We start from the raw sequence: 24,402 nt of genomic DNA, 5'->3' as shown, positions 1-24,402 counted from the left end.
AAATACGAAAATTGGTGTGGGCCAAGAACAGCCCCCTGTGTGACTCCTCAACATGCTTTTACACAGATTCAGTTTTTTAAATTATTACAAATCAAGTGTGCATTTCCATCTCCAGATCCCTCTGGACTAGCCTGAGGGAGGGGGGGGGGGGTTGGGCTCAGAACTTAGAGTCCTCTAGTCTGGGGGGGCGGGTCCTTCGCCACATGTTATCACAGATCACGACGCCGCCCACGACGCCTCGCCCACGCCGCCGCCGCCGCCCTTACATCACGACGCCGCCCACAGCCAATCAGAAGGGGAGGCCCCTCCCTCGGTGCTGGGCTGCTGAGTTCACGTGAGGGACGAACCCGTGGGGGAGGGGGGGGGGGGCAGGGGGCCGGCCTGGGCGGGGTTGGGGGAGCCCCAGGACTGGCCCGGGGGCGCGGGGGGGTGGGGGCCGTCCTTGCGGCCGAGGCCGTGGTGGTTGTAGAGGTGGGGGGGGACGCTGGGGGGGTTGGGCTGGCCTTCCGGCTGGGGGTGGTGGGGGCTGTGATTGTACTCGAAGCGGTGGTCTATGTCCCCGCTGAACACCATGCCCCCCCCGCCCCCTCCCGTGCCCGGGGGGGGGTAGGGGTCCTGGAGAGAGAGGGGGGGCGGGGCGGGGACCGAGGAGGCCGGCGCCGTGCTGATGAACACCTCCCTCAGGGCGTGAGGAGGCAGCCCCCCCCCGCCCCCCAGCATGTGGCCCATGTAGCTGTCGCTGAACCCCGCGGGTGGTTCTGTCGAGGTGGCTTCTGACAGTCTTGAGATAATCAGGATGTTGCGACTGTAGCAGATCTACTGTCATCTGAAACAAGGATTCGTCGATTTTAATCACCTGCCAGGCTATACTGCAATTTGAGTTACCACAGTAGAGAGACACTAGAGGGCGTACCTGGGGTACAGGGTTAGAAGGTGTTAGAAGGCGGGGTACAGGGTTAAGGTGTCTCACCCTCTCCAGTTGCTCCACCTTGTTCTTGTAGAACTGCAGGATGTTCTCCGTGACGCCCAGCGCGGCGCTCTGCCGCTGCAGCGCCTCTCTCAGCTCCTCCACGGTCCTGCGCAGCTCCCTGACCTGGCTCTCACTGGCCCGTGCCCGGCGCTCCATCACCAGCAGCTCCTGCGCCTGGTCTGGAGGGATGATAGGATTATAGATGCGGTATATGTCCTGTAGTTCTGGTTTATGTGATATCTCTATGTCCTGTAGTAATCCCTGTGGATTTACCTGCCCAGGGATGCTGAATTTACCTACCCAGCTAATTCAGGGAGAGTCAATGACTGTCCATTGTCCCTTTTAAATAAACGAATACATCTAAAAAAGGTAGTAACGTTTCTATCAAGCTTCTATCGCCCCCCCCCCTCGGTGTATAGTCGGGTGGTTTACCTGGTGAGATGGGGCTGGGTTCCGGGGGATGTTTGGGGGCCTCGGGGGGTGGGGCAGGACCTCCCGGGGGTGGTGCAACCTCTCCCGCCTCCGGTAGTCCAGGTCCTCGCAGGGCCGTCGGGGGGGGGGGCATGGGGGGCCTCGGGGGGGGGGGCATGGGGGGCTCGGGGGGCCTCTGGTCGGGGGGCAGGATGGAGCCCTGGGGTCTGGAGGAGCCTCCGCCTCCCTCGGACGCTGGAAGAGAGACGCAACGAGACCATGAACGAGACGAACCAATCACAGACCAGCTTCTAGTTCTACATCGCTCATTTCTCTGCATATTGACGTTTAACATCAACGTGTATAAATGCAGTAGCTTCAAATATTATTTGTGTCTTTATCAAACACAGATCTATCTAACTGTACGACACCGTACTGTTGGATCTAACATATATTGTCATTTCACACACACACACACACACACACACACACACACACACACACACACACACACTCTCTATTCTCATGTCACTCAGACGCACACAACACCCACCCACCCACACACACACACACCCACCCACCCACCCACCCACACACACACACACACACACTCTGCTTCTTTCAGGTCAGCCTGATCTTCACGACGCCACAAATAGACAGATTCAGGGGTGTTATCTTAAAACCTTGGGTGTTGTAGGCGCCAGAGATGGGCTGATCTAACTTGGTGCGTAACATCTGTGATAACATGAGGTATTGACAATGAGGTCTGTATTCAAGAATTGTTGTCGAATGCTGCTGAAGAAGCTATTGATGTTGTTCTGAATAAATCATATAGTACTCATTCCGACCCGTGTTGAACATTCTATTCCTTGTCAAATCGTGTCTGCTGCACACCTAATCTATCTGAGATGACACAACGCATTTAAGATCACCAATCCTCCATAGATTGATCCATTACATCATTTTACCGACAAGAAGAGTCTTCAGTACGGTAGAGGACCGGTCAGAGATGGACTTCTGGTTCTACAGTGAACTAAGAACCACGGTGGAAATAAGTGTCGGACTTCTCTGTGTTTTCTCCTCGTTAGTTACCGAGTGTCACACTGTGAGTTTACGTACGCGTCTCTTTTTAACTTTCAAATAATTCAAATCAAATCAAAAGTTGCTGATTTCTCTGTGTATTGACGTTCAACAACGACATGTATAAATACAGTAGCCTCAAATAACATTTGTCTTTATCAAACATACCAAATCTATCTACGTTTTCTTGAGTGTAAAGTGTGATGTTCGTATTTCCTGTAGTTCTGTTTTATGTGATATCGCTATGTCCTGTAGTTCTGTTTTATGTGATATCTCTATGTCCTGTAGTTCTGTTTTATGTGATATCTCTATGTCCTGTAGTTCTGTTTTATGTGATATTAATATGTCCTGTAGTTCTGGTTTATGTGATATTTATATGTCCTGTAGTTCTGTTTTATGTGATATTTATATGTCCTGTAGTTCTGTTTTATGTGATATCTCTATGTCCTGTAGTAATCCCTGTGGATTTACCTGCCCAGGGATGCTGAATTTACCTACCCAGCTAATTCAGGGAGAGTCAATGACTGTCCATTGTCCCTTTTAAATAAACGAATAAATCTAAAAAAGGTAGTAACGTTTCTATCAAGCTTCTATCGCCCCCCCCCCTCGGTGTATAGTCGGGTGGTTTACCTGGTGAGATGGGGCTGGGTTCCGGGGGATGTTTGGGGGCCTCGGGGGGTGGGGCAGGACCTCCCGGGGGTGGTGCAACCTCTCCCGCCTCCGGTAGTCCAGGTCCTCGCAGGGCCGTCGGGGGGGGGGGCATGGGGGGCTCGGGGGGCCTCGGGGGGGGGGGCATGGGGGGCTCGGGGGGCCTCTGGTCGGGGGGCAGGATGGAGCCCTGGGGTCTGGAGGAGCCTCCGCCTCCCTCGGACGCTGGAAGAGAGACGCAACGAGACCATGAACGAGACGAACCAATCACAGACCAGCTTCTAGTTCTACATCGCTCATTTCTCTGCATATTGACGTTTAACATCAACGTGTATAAATGCAGTAGCTTCAAATATTATTTGTGTCTTTATCAAACACAGATCTATCTAACTGTACGACACCGTACTGTTGGATCTAACATATATTGTCATTTCACACACACACACACACACACACACACACACACACACACACACACACACACTCTCTATTCTCATGTCACTCAGACGCACACAACACCCACCCACCCACCCACCCACACACACACACTCTGCTTCTTTCAGGTCAGCCTGATCTTCACGACGCCACAAATAGACAGATTCAGGGGTGTTATCTTAAAACCTTGGGTGTTGTAGGCGCCAGAGATGGGCTGATCTAACTTGGTGCGTAACATCTGTGATAACATGAGGTATTGACAATGAGGTCTGTATTCAAGAATTGTTGTCGAATGCTGGACGCTGCTGAAGAAGCTATTGATGTTGTTCTGAATAAATCATATAGTACTCATTCCGACCCGTGTTGAACATTCTATTCCTTGTCAAATCGTGTCTGCTGCACACCTAATCTATCTGAGATGACACAACGCATTTAAGATCACCAATCCTCTATAGATTGATCCATTACATCATTTTACCGACAAGAAGAGTCTTCGGTACGGTAGAGGACCGGTCAGAGATGGACTTCTGGTTCTACAGTGAACTAAGAACCACGGTGGAAATAAGTGTCGGACTTCTCTGTGTTTTCTCCTCGTTAGTTACCGAGTGTCACACTGTGAGTTTACGTACGCCTCTTTTTAACTTTCAAATAATTCAAATCAAATCAAAAGTTGTTGATTTCTCTGTGTATTGACGTTCAACATCGACATGTATAAATACAGTAGCTTCAAATAACATTTGTCTTTATCAAACATACCAAATCTATCTACGTTTTCTTGAGTGTAAAGTGTGATGTTCGTATTTCCTGTAGTTCTGTTTTATGTGATATCTCTATGTCCTGTAGTTCTGTTTTATGTGATATCTCTATGTCCTGTAGTTCTGTTTTATGTGATATATCTATGTCCTGTAGTTCTGTTTTATGTGATATTTATATGTCCTGTAGTTCTGTTTTATGTGATATTTATATGTCCTGTAGTTCTGGTTTATGTGATATCTCTATGTCCTGTAGTAATCCCTGTGGATTTACCTGCCCAGGGATGCTGAATTTACCTACCCAGCTAATTCAGGGAGAGTCAATGACTGTCCATTGTCCCTTTTAAATAAACGAATAAATCTAAAAAAAGGTAGTAACGTTTCTATCAAGCTTCTATCGCCCCCCCCCCTCGGTGTATAGTCGGGTGGTTTACCTGGTGAGATGGGGCTGGGTTCCGGGGGATGTTTGGGGGCCTCGGGGGGTGGGGCAGGACCTCCCGGGGGTGGTGCAACCTCTCCCGCCTCCGGTAGTCCAGGTCCTCGCAGGGCCGTCGGGGGGGGGGGCATGGGGGGCTCGGGGGGCCTCGGGGGGGGGGGCATGGGGGGCTCGGGGGGCCTCTGGTCGGGGGGCAGGATGGAGCCCTGGGGTCTGGAGGAGCCTCCGCCTCCCTCGGACGCTGGAAGAGAGATGCAACGAGACCATGAACGAGACGAACCAATCACAGACCAGCTTCTAGTTCTACATCGCTCATTTCTCTGCATATTGACGTTTAACATCAACGTGTATAAAGGCAGTAGCTTCAAATATTATTTGTGTCTTTATCAAACACAGATCTATCTAACTGTACGACACCGTACTGTTGGATCTAACATATATTGTCATTTCACACACACACACACACACACACACACACACACACACACACACACTCTCTATTCTCATGTCACTCAGACGCACACAACACCCACCCACCCACCCACACACACACACACACACACACTGCTTCTTTCAGGTCAGCCTGATCTTCACGACGCCACAAATAGACAGATTCAGGGGTGTTATCTTAAAACCTTGGGTGTTGTAGGCGCCAGAGATGGGCTGATCTAACTTGGTGCGTAACATCTGTGATAACATGAGGTATTGACAATGAGGTCTGTATTCAAGAATTGTTGTCGAATGCTGCTGAAGAAGCTATTGATGTTGTTCTGAATAAATCATATAGTACTCATTCCGACCCGTGTTGAACATTCTATTCCTTGTCAAATCGTGTCTGCTGCACAGTGCACACCTAATCTATCTGAGATGACACAACGCATTTAAGATCACCAATCCTCTATAGATTGATCCATTACATCATTTTACCGACAAGAAGAGTCTTCAGTACGGTAGAGGACCGGTCAGAGATGGACTTCTGGTTCTACAGTGAACTAAGAACCACGGTGGAAATAAGTGTCGGACTTCTCTGTGTTTTCTCCTCGTTAGTTACCGAGTGTCACACTGTGAGTTTACGTATGCGTCTCTTTTTAACTTTCAAATAATTCAAATCAAATCAAAAGTTGCTGATTTCTCTGTGTATTGACGTTCAACATCGACATGTATAAATACAGTAGCTTCAAATAACATTTGTCTTTATCAAACATACCAAATCTATCTACGTTTTCTTGAGTGTAAAGTGTGATGTTCGTATTTCCTGTAGTTCTGTTTTATGTGATATCTCTATGTCCTGTAGTTCTGTTTTATGTGATATCTCTATGTCCTGTAGTTCTGTTTTATGTGATATCTCTATGTCCTTTAGTTCTGTTTTATGTGATATTTATATGTCCTGTAGTTCTGTTTTATGTGATATCTCTATGTCCTGTAGTTCTGTTTCATGTGATATTTATATGTCCTGTAGTTCTGTTTTATGTGATATCTCTATGTCCTGTAGTTCTGTTTTATGTGATATCTCTATGTCCTGTAGTTCTGTTTCATGTGATATTTATATGTCCTGTAGTTCTGGTTTATGTGATATCTCTATGTCCTGTAGTTCTGGTTTATGTGATATCTCTATGTCCTGTAGTAATCCCTGTGGATTTACCTGGCCAGGGATGCTGAATTTACCTGCCCAGCTAATTCAGGGAGAGTCAATGACTGTCCATTGTCCCTTTTAAATAAACGAATAAATCTAAAAAAGGTAGTAACGTTTCTATCAAGCTTCTATCGCCCCCCCCCCTCGGTGTATAGTCGGGTGGTTTACCTGGTGAGATGGGGCTGGGTTCCGGGGGATGTTTGGGGGCCTCGGGGGGTGGGGCAGGACCTCCCGGGGGTGGTGCAACCTCTCCCGCCTCCGGTAGTCCAGGTCCTCGCAGGGCCGTCGGGGGGGGGGGCATGGGGGGCTCGGGGGGCCTCGGGGGGGGGGGCATGGGGGGCTCGGGGGGCCTCTGGTCGGGGGGCAGGATGGAGCCCTGGGGTCTGGAGGAGCCTCCGCCTCCCTCGGACGCTGGAAGAGAGATGCAACGAGACCATGAACGAGACGAACCAATCACAGACCAGCTTCTAGTTCTACATCGCTCATTTCTCTGTTTAACATCAACGTGTATAAATGCAGTAGCTTCAAATATTATTTGTGTCTTTATCAAACACAGATCTATCTAACTGTACGACACCGTACTGTTGGATCTAACATATATTGTCATTTCACACACACACACACACACACACACACACACACACACACACACACTCTCTATTCTCATGTCACTCAGACGCACACAACACCCACCCACCCACCCACCCACACACACACACACTCTGCTTCTTTCAGGTCAGCCTGATCTTCACGACGCCACAAATAGACAGATTCAGGGGTGTTATCTTAAAACCTTGGGTGTTGTAGGCGCCAGAGATGGGCTGATCTAACTTGGTGCGTAACATCTGTGATAACATGAGTGTGGGGAACATGACGCGTTCCGACCGGCAGGGGGAGCTGTAGGACAGTTGGTGAAGGGATGAGGATCCGATTGGCATCGGCTGATGCCAATTGGATCCTCATCAACGCGCGCTCTTAACGTGTGGCTTTGTTCCCCAGAAGGGGGTAGTCGGACTGAGTAGCCCGAGGACGGAGTAACGAACCAAAGCAGTATACCAGAACGAGGGTACCAGAAGCGGGGATACCAGAACGGAGAAGCAGCGGAGTGTCAGGGAGCGAGGGACGGACGAGCGCTGCCGGGGAGCCGCGACCGAAAGGGTCGGGCTAAGAAGCGGGCAGAGACGTTCTCGCTTGAGCAAGGCTCAGCCTGACTGAAACTCCAGAACGGCTGTTCCCGTAATAAAAACCCGCTTGTAAAAACTACCCAGCCTATTGTCTGTCTCCCTCTGTGCCCGAACCTGCTACAGTGGCGCCCGACGTGAGGCACAGAGGAGAGGCGGACCCGAAAACACCAGAGAACAGACAGGCGGGGGCATGGAGTCGCCCCTGGGACATGTGCTCGCCCACCTGGCACAGCTGCAGGAGCAACAGGCGGCAATGGCACGGGCCAGCCACGACGCCCTGATGGACATGGCCCGCGTCCAGGCCGAGGACCGGGCGGACCTCCGGTCCATCATCCGCGACCGGGAGGGGTACGGGGACTACGGCGTGCCAGGGGGGACCCGAGTCCGGATGCTGCGGATGACGGAGGGGGACGACCCGGAGGCATATATAGAGACATTCGAGCAGGTGGCCCGGAGACAGCGGTGGCCAGAAGACGAGTGGGCCCACCAGCTCCGGCCCCTGCTGATCGGGGAGGCGCAGCTCGCGCTGGCGGGTCTCCCGGCGGCCAGCCAGGCCGACTACCCGACAGTGGTCCGGGCCATCCGGGACCGGCTCGGGCTGAGCCCGGAAGAACACCGGCGCCGGCTCCGTGCCCTGACCCTGGAGCCCGGCGGGAGGCCGTTCCTGTACGCCCAGCAGGTGATGGACATGGCGCGGCGGTGGTTGCTGCCCGAGGAGAGAACGACGGCGGAGATGGTGGAGCAGGTCGCCCTGGAGAGGTTCGTGACGGGCCTACCGGCGCGGACCGCGGCCTGGGTAGCCTACCACCGGCCCACCAACATCACCACCGCCATCGGGCTGGCCGAGAACCACCTGCCCTCTCCAGACGGGGGGGCGGCGGGAACCGCCGCGGTCCCGGTCCCAGCTCCCCGCCGCCACGGGGGGTTGGCCATTCGGACCGGACCCGTGGCGGTTCCACGGCGTGAGAGGCCGATGGCCGCTCCCCGGGGAGGGTGGCCGGAGGCAACGCAGGGGGGCGCGGCCGTGGCCTTCACCCCACAGAGAGCCCCACAGGCGGCAGAGGAGGGGTGCTGGCGGTGCGGCCAGCCTGGCCACCGCCGCCGGGACTGCCCAGCTATGGAGGTCGGCCGGGCTGTCCGCACCGCCGACGAGGTCACCCCTCCCCCGGATCCGAGCGAGGTGTAACGTATCCGGGTAAGGATGCAGCGGGGTACGCACGAGGCGCTGCTGGATTCGGGCTGCCTACAGTCTATGATCCACCAGCGCCTGGTGCGACCAGAGGCATTGGTAGGGGCATCGAGGGTGTCAATACTGTGTGTGCATGGGGATGTTCACGTATACCCGGTGGTCCCCATCGAGATCAAACATAATGGGAGAGAATATAGAGTCAAGGCGGCGGTTAGTCCGAGCCTCATGCACCCCTTAATCTTGGGTCTAGACTGGGCGGGATTCCCACGGGCAGTAGCGGGGACGACAGGGGTGCACGCACGACGGGCAGGGACGCGTGGGGCGGGCGCCGTGCTCTGCGCTGATGCGGGGGCGGCCGACGCTGACGAGGGGCAGGAGGAGGCAGGGGCAGAGGCACCGCCACCCGAGGTGCCGCTGCCGGTGTTTCCTCCGGTGGGAGATTTTCCCCTCGAACAGTCTCGTGACGCTACCCTACGCTCAGCCTACGACCAGGTGATGGTAATTGATGGTGCACGGGTACGGCCAGACGCGGCGCTCGCTCCCCCATACTTTACGTTGGTTAGGGACAGACTATATAGAGTGAGTCGTGACACTCGCAGGGAAGAGGACGTCACCCAGTTGCTGGTTCCCCGGGGCCGCCGGGAAGCGATATTCCAGGCGGCACATTATAACCCCATGGCGGGCCACCTAGGATATGATAAAACACTTAGTCGCATAATGGACCGATTCTACTGGCCGGGGATACGGGCGGAGGTGCGCCGGTGGTGCGCCGCCTGCCGCGAATGCCAGCTAGCCAACCCCCCGGCCGTCCCGCGGGCGCCGTTATACCCTCTCCCCCTGGTTGAGGCCCCGTTTGACCGTATTGGAATGGACATTATCGGCCCATTAGAGCGATGTGCACAAGGCTATCGGTTTGTGTTAGTGTTGATAGATTACGCAACCCGATACCCCGAGGCAATTCCCCTGCGCTCCATCTCCGCGAAGAGTGTGGCGCAGGCGTTGTTTCAGGTCATCTCCCGGGTGGGGATCCCGAAAGAGATCCTCACTGACCAAGGTACCAATTTTATGTCACGCACCCTCAAAGAGCTGTACGGATTATTGAATATTAAAGCGGTCCGGACGAGCGTGTACCACCCGGCCAGCGATGGTCTGTGCGAGCGGTTCAACCGGACGCTTAAATCAATGATCCGTAAGTTCGTTCACGAGGATAGTCAAAATTGGCACCAATGGCTAGCCCCCCTGTTGTTCGCGGTGCGGGAAGTCCCCCAGGCTTCCACGGGGTTTTCCCCATTCGAGCTCCTATATGGGCGCAAGCCTCGCGGCGTCCTGGACCTCATTAAAGAAAGCTGGGAGGAGGGGTCCAGCGACAGTAAAAACGAGATTCAATACGTCCTGGACCTGCGGGCAAAACTCCACACGTTAGGGGTTATATCACGGGAGCATTTGCACCAGGCCCAGGAACGACAGAAGCGCCTGTACGACAGGGGGTCTAAGCTGCGCATCTTCGCACCGGGAGACAGGGTCCTTGTACTACTGCCCACTTCCAGCTCGAAATTACTCGCCAAGTGGCAAGGGCCGTTCACGGTCACACGGCGGGTGGGGGAGGTGGACTATGAGGTGGTGCGTTCAGATCGGGGGGATAGCACGCAGATATATCACGTGAACCTTCTTAAAAAATTGACCGAGGCGATCCCGGTTGCGCTGGCTACGCTACTTCCCGAGAGGGATGAGTTCGGACCGGAGGTCCCAAAGTCTAAAATTGGTACCCCGGCCCACTTGGGAGACCATCTTTCGGCGGCCCAGCGAGCGGACGTGGCCGAGTTGCAACGGAGGTTCGCGGATGTGTTTCCCCCCCTACCCGGGTGCACCACGCTGATAGAACACCACATAGAGACGCCACCGGGCGTTACGGTGCGGACACGGCCGTATAGGCTGCCGGCTCACAAACGCGACGTGGTGAGCCGGGAGTTAGAAGCGATGCTGGAACTGGGCGTGGTAGAAGAGTCCCACAGTGATTGGTGCAGCCCTATCGTGCTGGTGACCAAGCGAGATGGGGCTGTGCGGTTCTGTGTGGACTACCGACGGGTGAACGCGGTGTCGAAATTCGATGCCTATCCAATGCCCAGGGTCGACGAGCTCTTGGACCGGCTTGGCGCGGCGAAATTCTATACGACCCTGGACTGTACGAAGGGATACTGGCAGATTCCGCTGTCGCCAGGGTCCCGCGAGAAAACGGCGTTCTCCACCCCGCGCGGTCTATACCAGTTCACCGCGCTGCCGTTCGGGTTGTTCGGGGCCCCGGCTACGTTCCAGCGGCTCATGGATCGTATCCTTCGGCCGCACTCTGCATACGCAGCGGCCTACCTCGACGACATCGTGATCTACAGCGATACATGGCCGCAGCATATGCAGCGGGTAGCGGCCGTGCTGCAGTCGCTGGGGCGAGCGGGGCTCACGGCCAACCCAGCGAAGTGCGTGATCGGGCGGGGGGAGATCCGCTTTCTGGGGTACATCCTGGGCGGTGGGGAGGTGCGCCCGCAGGTAGATAAGACCGCTGCGGTCGCCGCCGCCCCGCAGCCCAGGACCCGGAAGGAAGTGAGGCGGTTCCTGGGACTGGCGGGCTATTACCGGCAATTCGTGCCGGGGTTCGCGGAGCTGGCCAGCCCCCTGACCGACCTCACCCGGAAGGGTGCCCCAGACCCGGTCCAGTGGTCGGAGCCGTGCCAGGTGGCGTTTGAAGGTATTAAAGCGGCTCTCTGTGGTAAAACTGTCCTGCATGCTCCGGATTTTAACATCCCTTTTTCCCTGCAGACGGACGCATCGGATAGGGGGCTGGGAGCGGTGCTGACCCAGCAGGTGGAGGGAGCCGACCGTCCGGTGCTGTACCTGAGCCGCAAGTTATCGGAGCGAGAGGGCAGGTACAGCACGGTGGAGAAGGAGTGCCTGGCCATCCGGTGGGCGGTCGGCGCCCTCCGGTACTACCTGCTGGGGCGCGCGTTCACCCTCTACTCCGACCATGCTCCCCTCCAGTGGCTCCACCGTATGAAGGACTCTAACGCGAGGATCACACGCTGGTACCTCGCGCTACAGCCCTTCAATTTTGCGGTGGTGCACAGGCCGGGGACGCAAATGGTCGTGGCCGACTTCCTCTCCCGTGATGGGGGGGGGGGGGGGGAGTAGGCTGGCGGCCGGGCGCGCCCGGCCTTGATCTGGTGGTGGGGGTGTGTGGGGAACATGACGCGTTCCGACCGGCAGGGGGAGCTGTAGGACAGTTGGTGAAGGGATGAGGATCCGATTGGCATCGGCTGATGCCAATTGGATCCTCATCAACGCGCGCTCTTAACGTGTGGCTTTGTTCCCCAGAAGGGGGTAGTCGGACTGAGTAGCCCGAGGACGGAGTAACGAACCAAAGCAGTATACCAGAACGAGGGTACCAGAAGCGGGGATACCAGAACGGAGAAGCAGCGGAGTGTCAGGGAGCGAGGGACGGACGAGCGCTGCCGGGGAGCCGCGACCGAAAGGGTCGGGCTAAGAAGCGGGCAGAGACGTTCTCGCTTGAGCAAGGCTCAGCCTGACTGAAACTCCAGAACGGCTGTTCCCGTAATAAAAACCCGCTTGTAAAAACTACCCAGCCTATTGTCTGTCTCCCTCTGTGCCCGAACCTGCTACAATGAGGTATTGACAATGAGGTCTGTATTCAAGAATTGTTGTCGAATGCTGCTGAAGAAGCTATTGATGTTGTTCTGAATAAATCATATAGTACTCATTCCGACCCGTGTTGAACATTCTATTCCTTGTCAAATCGTGTCTGCTGCACACCTAATCTATCTGAGATGACACAACGCATTTAAGATCACCAATCCTCTATAGATTGATCCATTACATCATTTTACCGACAAGAAGAGTCTTCAGTACGGTAGAGGACCGGTCAGAGATGGACTTCTGGTTCTACAGTGAACTAAGAACCACGGTGGAAATAAGTGTCGGACTTCTCTGTGTTTTCTCCTCGTTAGTTACCGAGTGTCACACTGTGAGTTTACGTACGCGTCTCTTTTTAACTTTCAAATAATTCAAATCAAATCAAAAGTTGCTGATTTCTCTGTGTATTGACGTTCAACATCGACATGCATAAATACAGTAGCTTCAAATAACATTTGTCTTTATCAAACATACCAAATCTATCTACGTTTTCTTGAGTGTAAAGTGTGATGTTCGTATTTCCTGTAGTTCTGTTTTATGTGATATCTCTATGTCCTGTAGTTCTGTTTTATGTGATATCTCTATGTCCTGTAGTTCTGTTTTATGTGATATCTCTATGTCCTGTAGTTCTGTTTTATGTGATATCTCTATGTCCTGTAGTTCTGTTTTATGTGATATTTATATGTCCTGTAGTTCTGTTTTATGTGATATTTATATGTCCTGTAGTTCTGGTTTATGTGATATCTCTATGTCCTGTAGTAATCCCTGTGGATTTACCTGCCCAGCTAATTCAGGGAGAGTCAATGACTGTCCATTGTCCCTTTTAAATAAACGAATAAATCTAAAAAAGGTAGTAACGTTTCTATCAAGCTTCTATCGCCCCCCCCCTCGGTGTATAGTCGGGTGGTTTACCTGGTGAGATGGGGCTGGGTTCCGGGGGATGTTTGGGGGCCTCGGGGGGTGGGGCAGGACCTCCCGGGGGTGGTGCAACCTCTCCCGCCTCCCCCCCTTCACCGCCGCCACCCCCAGACTCCTGCCTCTGGTTCTGCTGGCTCTGCTGGTTCTGCTGCTGGGCCTGGAGCAGCTGGGCCAGCAGCATGGTGACGGCCGTGTGGGTCGCTGCCGCCGCCTCCCCCTCTGGGGCCGACTGGGGGGGCGGCCGGGGGGAGGGGGGCTTGGGCATGAAGGGCGTGCGGGGGGCTCCGCCCGGAGGAGGGGGCTTGTGTTGAGGCTGGGGGGGCGGCTCTGGGGGTCTGTTGTCCTGGTCGGTGGAGGAGGAGGAGGGGGGCGCGGAGGCGGGGGGGGGCAGGGCCTTGGAGAGCTGCTGCAGGGCCTCGGGGCCGACCTTGGAGCTCAGGGCCTGGGAGAACTGGGCCGCGCCCACGGCGCTCTTGGACTGGAGCAGGTTGAGCAGGACGGCCAGCTGCTCCTGGGTCAGCTGGGAGGTGGGGCCTTTGGGATCTGCGGGGAGGGGGGGGGGTAACGGAACGTGAGACGAGACGACTACGACTTTGAACGAGGTCTGTTTCACATGAATCCTACGAGCTGAGAATGGCGTTGGTTAATCCTAGCATTTTATTACCACATCTTAACCAAACCCGTAACCCTAACCCCATCTTCAGCCTAACCGTAACCAAACCCTTAACCATAACCACATCTTCAGCCTAACCGTAACCAAACCCTTAACCCTAACCACATCTTCAGCCTAACCTTAACCAAACCCTTAGCCCCCAATTCTTCAGAACACAGTGAGCTTCATCCTACTAGCTTGTGGATGTGTTACCAGGTTGTATTGTGATCTAAAAAATCATCAGAGGGTGAAACCGACAAGTTATGAGGTGAATATCATCCTTTCATCCTCTGAACCTCTAATATCTTTCAAGGGATAAAGTTCAAAAGAGTGTGACTCTTCTTTAGCCAACAAACATGCAGCTACTGTCTAGAAATACTCGTACTCAGACATCCCCTTTTGTTGTCGACTTGCGTTTGTTGTACATGTATAGGATGGATGAGCGATGTCGGTCTGGAGACACACACACACACAGACAGACAGACACAGGCGACACACACACAGACAGACAGACAGACACACACACACACAGACAGACACACACACACGCACACACACACACTCTCACCCAGCAGGGTGGAGGAGGGGGCTGCGGTCGGGGCTTTGAGCCCCCCGGGGGCGGGGGGGCCCTGGGGCGTGTTGCTGCGGCTGTCGTCCAGGCCCAGCTCCTTGCGGGGGGCCTTGGGGGCCGTCAGCTCCTCCGGCAGCTGATTCTGCCTCCGACGCTTCTTACTCCACAGCTTGTGACAGTCCTGCCACAGGGGGAGGCTGGAGGGGGAGGAGGGGGGGAGAGATGGAGGGGAAGACGGGGGAAGAGAGGGTGAGCATGGAAACAACATAGTACAGCGGTCGGATCACAAACGACATATTCTAGCAGCTGATCACAAACTCACATCACTTACCGTTTTCAAAAATAAACTTCAACAGGTCATAGTTGACTGTTGTTCCTGCTGATTGCCCCCCCCACACATATACACATACACACACACACACACACACACACCCACCCCCCTCTCGTTTCACACACAGGCTAGTTGACTGTTTTTATTTATTTATCTTCTCTGTCTTTGCTGTTCTCATGTATTGTATGTGTTGTTTTATGTCGACCCTGTGGAGGATTTCTGTTTCTATGTTTGTTTTTATTCTTGCCGGGGCCTCTTGGCCAGATCATCATTGTAAATGAGAACATGTTCTCAACTGACTTTATCTGGTAAAATAGGTCAGATAAGAACCACAAGCTCAGGGGGACGTACTCTGGTGGGGGCATCTTGGTGGGGTCCACGTCTCTGAGGAACTCGCTGTTGAGCGCCTGCTCCGCTGTGCAGCGTCTGCTGGGGTCCAGGGCCAGCATGTGGTCGAACAGGTCCAGGGCCGAGGGAGGGATGCTGCCCAGAGAGAGAAGACCAGAGGCGTTAGACCCAAACACACACAGGCCGTTCACGACTCTAACCACGGCTCTGGGACTGATTCAATGGGCTCTGTGGGACTTATTTTTGGGTGATTGAGATGTTTATTTCAGATATGTGCAAAGCAAGATACAGCAACAATAATTAATATAACTGACAACTAAAAACAAAACTAATAGAATTAAAAAAGCATAAAGCAAAAGAAATTGTGGCACATTTAAATTGGTTTCATTTTCTTTTTGAATTCCCCACATATTCGAAAAGGAGAAGTAGTACACACTTATTCAATCCCACCCCTTCTCCATCAATCATAAAGATGCTGCTTCCTGGTCAAATGCTCAAATGAAGACAAGTCTACTTACAAAGCGTACTCCTCTCGTAAGCGGCGCCGGTACTGTTTGTTTGGTTTCATGGTGTTGAAGTAGGGCAGCTTGATCACGTCCGGCCAAACCGCGGGACAGGGGCTGCCGCAGATACGACTGGAGAACAGAAGAAAGAAAGTAAGAAAGAAAAGTTGAAGGTACAGAAACAAGGTACAGGTACAGAGAAATGCCTCACCTGTGGAACAGCCTTCCTAGTCAGCTAAGGGAACAGCCTTCCTAGCCAGCTAAGGGAACAGCCCTCCTAGCCAGCTAAGGGAACAGCCTTCCTAGCCAGCTAAGGGAACAGCCTTCCTAGTCAGCTAAGGGAACAGCCTTCCTAGCCAGCTAAGGGAACAGCCTTCCTAGTCTGCTAAGGGAAGAGCCTTCCTAGACAGCTAAGGGAACAGTCTTCCTAGCCAGCTAAGGGAACAGCCTTCCTAGCCAGCTAAGGGAACAGCCTTCCTAGCCAGCTAAGGGAACAGCCTTCCTAGCCAGCTAAGGGCAGGACAGAGCCTGGACTCTTTTAAGACAGGCCTAAAAAACCTTTTTATTCAAAAAGGCCTTTGACTGTTGAACCTGTGTTCATTCTTGTGATTTTCTTGTGTTTTTTTTATTATGTTTTTAACTTATTATATGTTTAGGCTGTTTGTTTTGTTAAACTCTGTAGCACTCAGATTCATTTGAATGAAAAGTGCAATACAAATAAAATGCATTATTCTTATTATTATTAAATGGCATCCTTTCCTGATGATTTCACAGGAAGACTGAAAACTGAAGCTCCTTCTGTTAGAGGAGGCAGAGGTCGGGGTGGCTACTGCTGCAATACACAGACGTTGATGAACGACGTTTACCAAACAGATGTTCTGGGTCTTATCAGGCCACAACATACCTGATCAGCTCCAACTGGGCCAGCTCCTGATTCGCTTGAAAAATGGGCTTCTTTGTGAACAGTTCACCCAGAATGCACCTGGGGATGAAAGAATCAGATGAAAAAGCGTGAATACTTGACTCTTCAGCGGAGGTGAAAGGTCATCACTCCACGGTGAGGAGATACGGCTGGAAAACTAATGTGACTGAGGTCTTCCTGCGCCTCCTCACGTCCTCTCTCCCCGCGCCTCCTCGACGCGCATTGGATGTCCGAAGGGAGGGGTCGAGGATCTCCTCCAATCGGTTTGGAGGAGGAGGCGAGGAGAGAGGAGGCAAGGAATCAACAGGGTTCCCACACATTCTGAAACATCAAATTCAAGCACCTTTCAAGCACCTTTCAAGGACTTTCAAGACTCAATTCCCTCAAATTCAAGGACCCAACACGGCATAGTTTGAGACAGTTGAACTAGTTGACGAGCTAAGTAAAACATTTTTGAATATATATATATTTTTTTTTTTAGAGAGAGATGGGGGAATTCAAGCTTTCAATAATTTTTAATGACCCATGTCTATTTTCAAAAACTTTTAAGACCTTGATTTCTTTTTCTCAAATTCACAAACTTTCAAGGATTTCAGGGACCCGTGGGAGCCCTGAATCAAGGAAGGGAAGACCGTGGAGCTTCCTCCTGGGTGTTAGGGTCAGGGTTAACGTCTCTTACCCGCAGCTCCACACGTCGATGGCGGGCGTGTACCTCTCCTCCCCCAGCAGCAGCTCTGGAGGGCGGTACCACAGCGTGATCACCTTGTTGGTGTACGGTCGACTAAACAAGACAGGAAATTAACAGTTATTATCAGCGTTGGTTTATTTAAACGGATCCCCATTAGTCATCACCATAGTGAGGACTATTCTCCCTGGGGTCCACATGAAAGACAGACAGGCGAGGGCACACAGTCTAATTTGTCATTAGCCATATCAGATCAGATTAGATTCGACATATGTGTGGCTTACCTCTCCTCAGAGTTATAAAGTCTGGCCAGGCCAAAATCAGCCAGCTTGATTTGACCCCTGGTAGAGAAAAGAGAAAAGACAACACCCGTCACTCGAGAGGCACAGACACAACCCCGTTCTGCTAGAAAACAGATGACGGTGGATGTTTGTGATGTGATGATGTTTTCTGTCCGGTGTTTGGTGCCGAGCCCTCACTTGTTGTTGAGCAGGATGTTGGAGCACTTGATGTCTCTGTGCAGGAAGTTCTTCTTGTGGCAGTAGTCCAGGCCTTCTAGAAGCTGCCGCATGAAGGACTTGATGTGGCTCTCGTTGAAGTGGACCAGGCCGGACTCCAGCAGGCCCATGAGGTCGTGGTCCATGTACTCAAACACCAGGTAGAACGCCCCTGTGGACGGGAGAGCGGGACGCTTTAGTGAGTCAGTTTATTTAAACACACCAAACTACACCGGGTTAGGGCGCCCTGGGCGCGGACTCTAAAACAGAGAGAAAACATGATGGAATATGGAAACACAAACGGGTAAGGACAACAACATAAACATGGAGGACGTCTAACATTCATAACCACACACATTTAAAGACAGACATTCATACTATATATATATATATAACACATCAGGAACATATCAGTAGCCTAGTTCACCACAGTAGTGAGTATTAAGAGTCTTGAAAGTCTCTAGGTCAGGGACGGTCTTGGTGTTCAGGATGTTTTAGGAGGGACGCAGAGTAAAAGCTCAAACAAACGGAGGTAATACAGCAGCGTGCAATATCACATCGTTAGCCTGACTTGTGGTCAGCCGAGCCATCTTTGTATGTAGTGTCAAAACTGCCTATGTCAAAGAGATGACTTGGGCAGATAGTGATTTTGGAATGTAACAAGGAGTGTGTTAGTGTTAGGAGAAGAGAGTTAGGCAGATATCTCAATTTGGCCAAAATATAACGTACCGTATTTTCCGCACTATAAGGCGCACCGGATTATAAGGCGCACCTTCAATGAATGGCCTATTTTAGAACTGTTTTCATATACAGGGCGCACCGGATTATAAGGCGCATAGAATAGAATATAGAATACTGCAGTCAAACGTTTGACTGGGGTTGCGTTACGCCCAAGCTCCACCTACTGCGTTGCGTCACCTCTCCATCGGTGTTGTGTCAACTTCCCGTTGTCCATGCTCCACCTGAGCGTTGTCACCGTCAACGTTCTACCTGCTCCACTGTCAAAAATATATATTTTTCCACCTCAAGTATCAGCCGTTCGTCATCCATTTTTGCAACAAGCGTCAAGGACCTGCGGTGATTCACAGCTGACTCGCGTGAATAGCAATTCGCAATAGCTGCGACCACGAGATATAGAGTAGTTAGCTACAAGCATTTTCAATCTGCTATTATCTCTATTAGTGGATTAACCGCTGTGGTGATTTAACAGCTGATAAAAATACATCAAGTAGACTACAAACAGAGCAAAACAATAAAACAACACCAGAAAACAACCAATAGGCTATACAATTATAACCAACAACCAATATGTGACAGCTCCTGGTGAAATGTGCAACGTAATTTTTCAGTTTTTACACATGCTTAAACTACAGATTGTAAGCTTTCAAATGATGTGTCATACATTCAAATCAGAGAAAGATTGAACACGACAGGCGTATTTGAATGTTGGTTCACCTCAAACACTGAATGGGAGAAAAGTGACTCTGAACGCAGCCACAGCTACGAACGCTGCTAACAAAACACATCGCTACGAAGGTCTAAACTGTATTTTAATAACATGACAACATGCTGGGAGAACATCGACATGCTAAAAACACATAACTACACATAACTAGATGAACACACAGTTCTTGCTTTTGAACACGAGCTAAAACGAAAGTATGTTTACAAGTCAACCCTCCCTTACCGGTAGCCTCCGGCAAACGAGAATAATGAATCCAATACACAAATTATAAGTGTTTAGTGATCGTTAAACTGTTGTTTATTATATCGAGTGGGTACAAGTTGAAAGCACCAAGATTCATGATAAAGTGACCAGAGTGGGTACTTTAAAACTTCAAGTTGAAAGCACCAAGATTCATGTAAGGACCGCCTCGAAATTCATCGATGTTCATGTCCCGTGCTAGCACTGTTGCCTTCATTCGAATAGTGACTGTAGAGACGCTTCTACTTGCTGCTCTCTGTTCAACAACCCACTGTTCGAGTTTGTCCTCTAACTGTGGCCATCTCGCTTTGTTCCCTCGGAAACTCTGTTTAGTCTTCTTTACTTGGGGTCTTGTGGTGTGGGACTGTGAGTAAGCACATCAGTACCGGTGTTTACTGATTACCGTAATGCTGCAAGCGGTGCGGCTTTGTAGTTTACCAGTCGTACTGAAACATTTTGACAGAGCGCCTTGAGCGCCGTGTAGAACCAGTATGGATCAACCAATTAACCAATTGATCCATATATAAGGCGCTCCGGATTATAAGGCGCACTGTCGGTTTTTTTGAAAATTAAAGGCTTTTAAGTGCGCCTTATAGTGCGGAAAATACGGTAATCAATTATGCTATGAGGCTAACGATATTCCGCTACGAGGCTAACGATATTATGCTACGAGGCTAACGACATTATGCTACGAGGCTAACGCTACGCAGGCCTGTTTAGGTACCTTTGTCGTTCTTGAAGTCCAGCGTGTCCTCCTTGTCGGTGACGATCTCCTTCATGTTGATGATGCTCTTGTGGTTCAGCTGCCTCAGGATCTTGATCTCTCTGATGGCGGTGATGGGGAAGCCCTCCTTCTCGTTGTCCAGACGAACCTTCTTCAGGGCCACCCTCTCAGCTACGCCACGAGATGCAGAGGAGCATAGTTATATTAGAATACTCATTGTTTTATGTCCTATTGTATTCTGTTGTTGTGATGTTGTCCATTATTGTTGTTGTTGTTGTGTTTTTATCTGTTGTACGATTTTACGTCATGAGGACTACAGCTAAATCCGGCATATTTACTGTCACCATACTCTGTATAAGTGACTGTTCATTAATGTGCACTGTCCTGACTAAATAAAGATATATCTATAATATAATATAAACTAACCTGTGTCCTTGTCTTTTAGCCTTGTACACCTGGCCGTAGGTGCTAAATAAACTAAACTAACCTGTGTCCTTGTCTTTAGCCTTGTACACCTGGCCGTAGGTGCCCTCCCCCGTGATGCCGATGATCTCAAACTTGTCCACGCAGCGTTTCCCCCAGTCGATCTCCGTCTCGCAGATCTCCCCGAACCGAGGACCGCAGATTCTGGGAAAAGAAAGATATTGAAACGAAAAAACCCACAAATTTAGAAGAATCAACAACAGCTAACAGCCAGCAGTGGCACAGAGCGTTCAATGCATTTCAGCCCAATAGAGCTCTCAGGTCTTCTGACGCTGGTTTTCTCTGTGTACCACCTGTACAAAAGAAGAGATTTGGTGAGGCTTTATGCACCCAGATTGAGGAATACACTGCCAGTTTACATAAGGGATGCAACCTCAGCAAATGTGTTCAAGTCAAGACTAATATCGCCAAACAATTACTTAATAATTCATTATATAATGATTGGAGCACTTTGAGGTGCAACATTTGCAGGAAAAGCGCTATACAAATAAAAAGGTATAGTTATTTTAATGATGGCAGACACAGGGGTCACACGGGGGTCACGGGCCGGAGGGGGGCCACACGATGAAGGGGTGAGAGACGTACTTGGGCCTGCGGCGGAGCGTGGCGCTCTTCTTCTCGTCGGGGGGGCTGCGGGGGGAGCTCACGGAGCCGCCGGGGAGCTCGGGGGGGAGGGGCAGGTCCGACAGGAGGTGGTGGCGCCCCTTACGCTCCGGCTTCTTCTTCCCCGACAGCGACGGTAAGCAGTCCTTCAGGCTGCACGGGAGAGAAGAAGAAGGGGATGAGTGAGCATGTTTGTTTGTTTATTAGGATCCCCGTTAGCTAACGACATTAGCTTGTCTTCCTGGGGTCCGACACAAAAATCATATCTGAACAACTGTCAAAATGATATGCATACATACATTATAATAACAAAAAACTAAATACAACAGATCAGCAAACAAGATAAATCATCTGTTCATTCAGAGTTGATTGTATTAAGTTGAATTAGTCTTACTAGACGAGTCAATATATGGTTTAACCCCCAAAAAATTGATACAAAAGGTTTTTCAATGGATTCTGGTAGTATTGGGCGTGCTAAATAACATACTAAAAGTCGACCAAAATCGACCCCTCCGAAAGGCCAGATCATCATTGTCTCTTGGCCAGATCATCATTGTAAATGAGAACATGTTCTCAACTGACTTTATCTGGTAAAATAGGTCAGATAAGAACCACAAGCTCAGGGGGACGTACTCTGGCGGGGGCATCTTGGTGGGGTCCACGTCTCTGAGGAACTCGCTGTTGAGCGCCTGCTCCGCTGTGCAGCGTCTGCTGGGGTCCAGGGCCAGCATGTGGTCGAACAGGTCCAGGGCCGAGGGAGGGATGCTGCCCAGAGAGAGCAGACCAGAGGCGTTAGACCCAAACACACACAGGCCGTTCACGACTCTAACCACGGCTCTGGGACTGATTCAATGGGCTCTGTGGGACTTCTTTTTGGGTGATTGAGATGTTTATTTCAGATATGTGCAAAGCAAGATACAGCAACAATAATTAATATAACTGACAACTAAAAACAAAACTAATAGAATTAAAAAAGCATAAAGGAAAATAAATTGTGGCACATTTAAATTGGTTTAATTTTCTTTTTGAATTCCCCACATATTCGAAAAGGAGAAGTAGTACACACTTATTCAATCCCACCCCTTCTCCATCAATCATAAAGATGCTGCTTCCTTGTCAAATGCTCAAATGAAGACAAGTCTACTTACAAAGCGTACTCCTCTCGTAAGCGGCGCCGGTACTGTTTCTTTGGTTTCATGGTGTTGAAGTAGGGCAGCTTGATCACGTCCGGCCACACCGCGGGACAGGGGCTGCCGCAAATACGACTGGAGAGAAGAAGAAAGAAAGAAAGAAAGAAAGAAAGAAAGAAAGAAAAGTTGAAGGTACAGAAACAAGGTACAGGTACAGAGAAATACCACACCTGTGGAACAGCCTTCCTAGTCAGCTAAGGGAACAGCCTTCCTGGTCAGCTAAGGGAACAGCCTTCCTAGCCAGCTAAGGGAACAGCCTTCCTAGCCTGCTAAGGGAACAGCCTTCCTAGCCAGCTAAGGGCAGGACAGAGCCTGGACTCTTTTAAGACAGGCCTAAAAACCTTTTTATTCAAAAAGGCCTTTGACTGTTGAACCTGTGTTCATTCTTGTGATTTTCTTGTGTTTTTTTTATTATGTTTTTAACTTATTATATGTTTAGGCTGTTTGTTTTGTTAAACTCTGTAGCACTCAGATTCCTTTGAATGAAAAGTGCAATACAAATAAAATGCATTATTCTTATTATTATTAAATGGCATCCTTTCCTGATGATTTCACAGGAAGACTGAAAACTGAAGCTCCTTCTGTTAGAGGAGGCAGAGGTCGGGGCGGCTACTGCTGCAGTACACAGACGTTGATGAACGACGTTTACCAAACAGATGTTCTGGGTCTTATCAGGCCACAACATACCTGATCAGCTCCAACTGGGCCAGCTCCTGATTCGCTTGAAAAATTGGCTTCTTTGTGAACAGTTCACCCAGAATGCACCTGGGGATGAAAGAATCAGATGAAAAAGCGTGAATACTTGACTCTTCAGCGGAGGTGAAAGGTCATCACTCCACGGTGAGGAGATACGGCTGGAAAACTAATGTGACTGAGGTCTTCCTGCGCCTCCTCACGTCCTCTCTCCCCGCGCCTCCTCGACGCGCATTGGATGTCCGAAGGGAGGGGTCGAGGATCTCCTCCAATCGGTTTGGAGGAGGAGGCGCGGAGAGAGGATGCAAGGAATCAACAGGGTTCCCACACATTCTGAAACATCAAATTCAAGCACCTTTCAAGCACCTTTCAAGGACTTTCAAGACTCAATTCCCTCAAATTCAAGGACCCAACACGGCATAGTTTGAGACAGTTGAACTAGTTGACGAGCTAAGTAAAACATTTTTGAATATATATATTATTTTTTTTAGAGAGAGATGGGGGAATTCAAGCTTTCAATAATTTTTAATGACCCATGTCTATTTTCAAAAACTTTTAAGACCTTGATTTCTTTTTCTCAAATTCACAAACTTTCAAGGATTTCAGGGACCCGTGGGAGCCCTGAATCAAGGAAGGGAAGACCGTGGAGCTTCCTCCTGGGTGTTAGGGTCAGGGTTAACGTCTCTTACCCGCAGCTCCACACGTCGATGGCGGGCGTGTACCTCTCCTCCCCCAGCAGCAGCTCTGGAGGGCAGTACCACAGCGTGATCACCTTGTTGGTGTACGGTCGACTAAACAAGACAGGAAATTAATAGTTATTATCAGCGTTGGTTTATTTAAACGGATCCCCATTAGTCATCACCATAGTGAGGACTATTCTCCCTGGGGTCCACATGAAAGACAGACAGGCGAGGGCACACAGTCTAATTTGTCATTAGCCATATCAGATCAGATTAGATTCGACATATGTGTGGCTTACCTCTCCTCAGAGTTATAAAGTCTGGCCAGGCCAAAATCAGCCAGCTTGATTTGACCCCTGGTAGAGAAAAGAGAAAAGACAACACCCGTCACTCGAGAGGCACAGACACAACCCCGTTCTGCTAGAAAACAGATAACGGTGGATGTTTGTGATGTGATGAT

The 24,402-nt window shown here is 50.8% G+C and overlaps 1 protein-coding gene across 1 annotated transcript in view; it reads right to left on the bottom strand.

Moving 5' to 3' along the window:
* Positions 1-289: 289 nt before the first annotated feature.
* Positions 290-24,402, bottom strand: part of LOC308174273 (uncharacterized protein) — a gene marked incomplete at both ends in the record, with an annotated part of 29,609 nt that continues 5,496 nt past the window's right edge. The window contains 23 exon segments of the mRNA XM_080549346.1: positions 290-382; positions 385-816; positions 971-1,149; positions 1,403-1,636; positions 3,092-3,334; positions 4,731-4,973; positions 6,534-6,776; positions 13,350-13,898; positions 14,576-14,775; positions 15,261-15,392; positions 15,776-15,892; positions 16,665-16,742; positions 17,362-17,463; positions 17,652-17,708; positions 17,847-18,036; positions 20,294-20,464; positions 20,781-20,920; positions 21,362-21,532; positions 22,013-22,144; positions 22,528-22,644; positions 23,257-23,334; positions 23,952-24,053; positions 24,242-24,298. Coding sequence (XP_080405472.1) covers positions 290-382; positions 385-816; positions 971-1,149; positions 1,403-1,636; positions 3,092-3,334; positions 4,731-4,973; positions 6,534-6,776; positions 13,350-13,898; positions 14,576-14,775; positions 15,261-15,392; positions 15,776-15,892; positions 16,665-16,742; positions 17,362-17,463; positions 17,652-17,708; positions 17,847-18,036; positions 20,294-20,464; positions 20,781-20,920; positions 21,362-21,532; positions 22,013-22,144; positions 22,528-22,644; positions 23,257-23,334; positions 23,952-24,053; positions 24,242-24,298 — 4,060 coding nt within the window.

This window comes from Nansenia antarctica, assembly GCF_963989245.1.
Source record: "Nansenia antarctica genome assembly, chromosome: 19".
Taxonomy (NCBI): Eukaryota; Metazoa; Chordata; class Actinopteri; order Argentiniformes; family Microstomatidae; genus Nansenia; species Nansenia antarctica.
Note: the sequence above shows the minus strand (reverse complement) of the source record. Positions and strands in the feature narration are given on the sequence as shown.